At 46.4% G+C, this 2,872-nt stretch overlaps 1 protein-coding gene across 2 annotated transcripts in view; it reads right to left on the bottom strand.

Moving 5' to 3' along the window:
* Positions 1-2,872, bottom strand: part of LOC116846801 (serine-rich adhesin for platelets) — a 131,604-nt gene that overhangs the window by 56,784 nt on the left and 71,948 nt on the right. For both annotated transcript variants that reach the window (XM_032821094.1, XM_032821095.1), the window contains exon 3: positions 353-534. In XM_032821094.1, coding sequence (XP_032676985.1) covers positions 353-532 — 180 coding nt within the window. In that variant the 5' untranslated portion in view covers positions 533-534. The remainder of the gene's footprint in view (positions 1-352; positions 535-2,872) is intronic.

Below are 2,872 nucleotides of genomic sequence, written 5' to 3'. Positions count from 1 at the left end.
AGAGAGAGAGAGAGAGAGAGAGAGAGAGAGAGAGAGAGAGAGAGAGAAGTAAATGCATTTTCTAATCTCTTTCCTTCTGACTCATCTTGGAAATGCTTTTTTCTCGGAGTGTTGTAGATGTCCGATTGTGTGTGTGTGGATAGTTCACTCTTCATTAGAGAGTGAAGATTCAATGTTATAAATACTATTTCGAGAGCTTTTGCTTAGAATATGGGATTACAGAAAACAGTATGTAGAGTTCCTTTTTTCGGGTGCGTGAGATTATTCTTCCGAAGTTTCTTGATGTAAAACCGCGTTATTTGTTCGTGTTATATATATTGCTACGACTGAGAGGTCGTCCGCAGTAACTTACCTGGTACGGTATACGATGTTCGGCGCGGCATTCCGGACACTTGACCTGTCGACGAACGTAATCGACGAGGCCGTCCATGCACGGCTCCATGCAGAAGCTGTGTTGGCATGGTAAGAGCTTCGGATTTCTGTATCGATCCAGACAGATCGCGCAGGTTAGCAGCTGCTCGAACTGCTCCATGCCTGCAACACACAACGCGGAAAGAACTTACTCTCAATTTCTTCGCTGCACACAGCTGAATGTCGCGAAATGGCGGGCGGAGGGGATTGAGAAATCGTCTATTCTGTGACACAGTAGTGTCCCTTTAGGCTGCGTCAGCTACTTCATAAGGTGGAAGCGCCTTTCCCGTAGAATAACGTCACGATGTCTGAACATACTCGATTCCTGGACTTCCCTTTTCGTTTTGTTTTCGGGAGATGGAGATGTACGAGTAATATATACCGAGTCCTCTCTCCATTCCTTATCATCGACACGTCCCAGACTCGACAGTAAAGATAAATTCCTAAACGCAATTCTCGCAAGTGTGCTGCCCTTTTCTCTCGGGAACGAACGCTTCGCAAATACACTTTTCGTTCGTGTCGAGAGAGCGTCAAATATCCAAGAAAATTGATGCCTTGTTTCGCTGCTCTGCTTCACTCGAACTCGCCGTATGACGATCTCTCGTCATAGTTAATAAATAGATTGCACGATCTACCCCGCGAATTAATATATATAGTTAATGTATAATATAGTTCTGTATCTCTGGCCGTGGTTTTCAGTTCGAATGCCAGAATCTTATTCACTCAGCCACGCGTGCCCAGCGATTGAGCGGACGCCGGTTTCCTCATGTCGGTCATACGATCGCCTCGATATATCCGCGCGTTCTCACAGTAATATAACTCCCAGAGGAGGCCGCGCGTCAGAATACTAACAAGAACAACGGGGATTGCCGCAGCGGTATCGACGTATACACACGTATATACACGTTATATAAACGCTCGACACTTTTAATCCATTTTAAACGTCGTCGATTGAATCATTTTATTAGCGGCGCGGACGCGCCAATTTGCATAGCGCGTATATTTTATCTGTAAAATAATTAATTCGTCATATATCGCTAATTAGCGCGATCGTGCACGCTCCCGGCAGTTAAATCGCCGCGATTCTTGCGCTCGAACGAACTCTTGCTCCCCTTTCCGCCCCCCCACCCTTTTGACCACCGCCGCCGCGCTCGCTACTTCTTTTTCCTTCTAAGACGAAGGGTAAACACGCAGTCGTTTCGCGGCGCTGCCAAGACAATGTCAAGATCTCCGTTTGGAGTCGTTGCACCTCTATTTTAAGGCGCGATGCATCATCCGTGTAAATTTGGCGGGTGAAAAGAGATGGGTGAACTCAAGGGGCAAACCCTCCGCGGGCACATCCCGCGTTCCGCAAATTAGACGGGATTGTAACTCCTTTCGCCCCTCTCCATCGTGGCCGTGCCAAAACGACTGTCGAGAGAGTCCAATCGAGCTTTCCGGGCGGTTTCATTTACGGGCTTTGTCCCGAGTTATAAATTCGCGATCGATACTTCCTTGCGTTGGCAAAGCCCGCGATATTTCCCCGGGCCTGGCCCTCGGCGAGGGATAAAAAGCGCGCAGCTTTATTTATCATTTCACTCATCGAGGGGATTTTCCTTTTGTTGGGAATAAACGGATATATAAAACGCGATTATATAAATGGCGGGGACGCGAATTTCCGTGCGCGCTGCCCGAGAATTCACGGCGCGCAGCTGATTGTCGAAATTTATCTACGCTGGAAATAGTTCGGCGCGAGCCAGTCGAGCGCGCCGTGCCGCTTAATAGTATTAGATCGTGATGTATTACATAGGACGAACTGCACAATGTCCGAATCGCGACAGTATAACAGATAGCAGTATAGCAGATCGAAAACCGTGGCGGCCGTAATAATTATTTGAACGTCGCTAATGAGCGGATGATTACCCATGCGATCCACGAATTAATTATCGCGCTTCCACGGGACGTGTAGTTGTGACAGCAGCAGTAGTAGTAGTAGTAGCAGCAGCAGCAGTAGTAGTAATAGTCCGTAGTAGGTGAGATAATCTCAATTCAAATATTTTATTCAGCACTGTATACGCAGGGAAAGAATGACGCACACGCGATATAGGTGCATGTCCGATGGCAGCTCTACATTGAGGAACAAATTCGCGCATATCTCGATTAATCAAACATAATTTCTACGACATTCTGCCTCAGCCGTGTGAGCCGTACGAAATAGCCGGACAAAAACACAAAATTCCGCGTTCGGCACTCTAAAGCTCTAAATTATTTCTGGTATTTAGCCATTCTGTGTACCTACGATTATTGTAAAATTTATCAAACACATTTATTGAATTCGCTTAATCGACTTACGCGCTTATTTATCGCGAATTTTGCAAATCGCATGCATTTAAGCCGCTTGATTTAGAGAGACAGAGAAACAAAAAGACAGAGAGAAAAGAGAGAGAGAGAGAGAGAGAGAGAGAGAGAGAGAGAGAGAGAG

Source organism: Odontomachus brunneus, unplaced genomic scaffold (assembly GCF_010583005.1).
Source record: "Odontomachus brunneus isolate Ranch 3 - 2012 unplaced genomic scaffold, Obru_v1 Obru_scaffold_069, whole genome shotgun sequence".
Lineage (NCBI taxonomy): Eukaryota > Metazoa > Arthropoda > Insecta > Hymenoptera > Formicidae > Odontomachus > Odontomachus brunneus.
The sequence above is the reverse complement of the archived record's forward strand: the minus strand, read 5'-3'. Positions and strand labels throughout refer to the sequence as shown.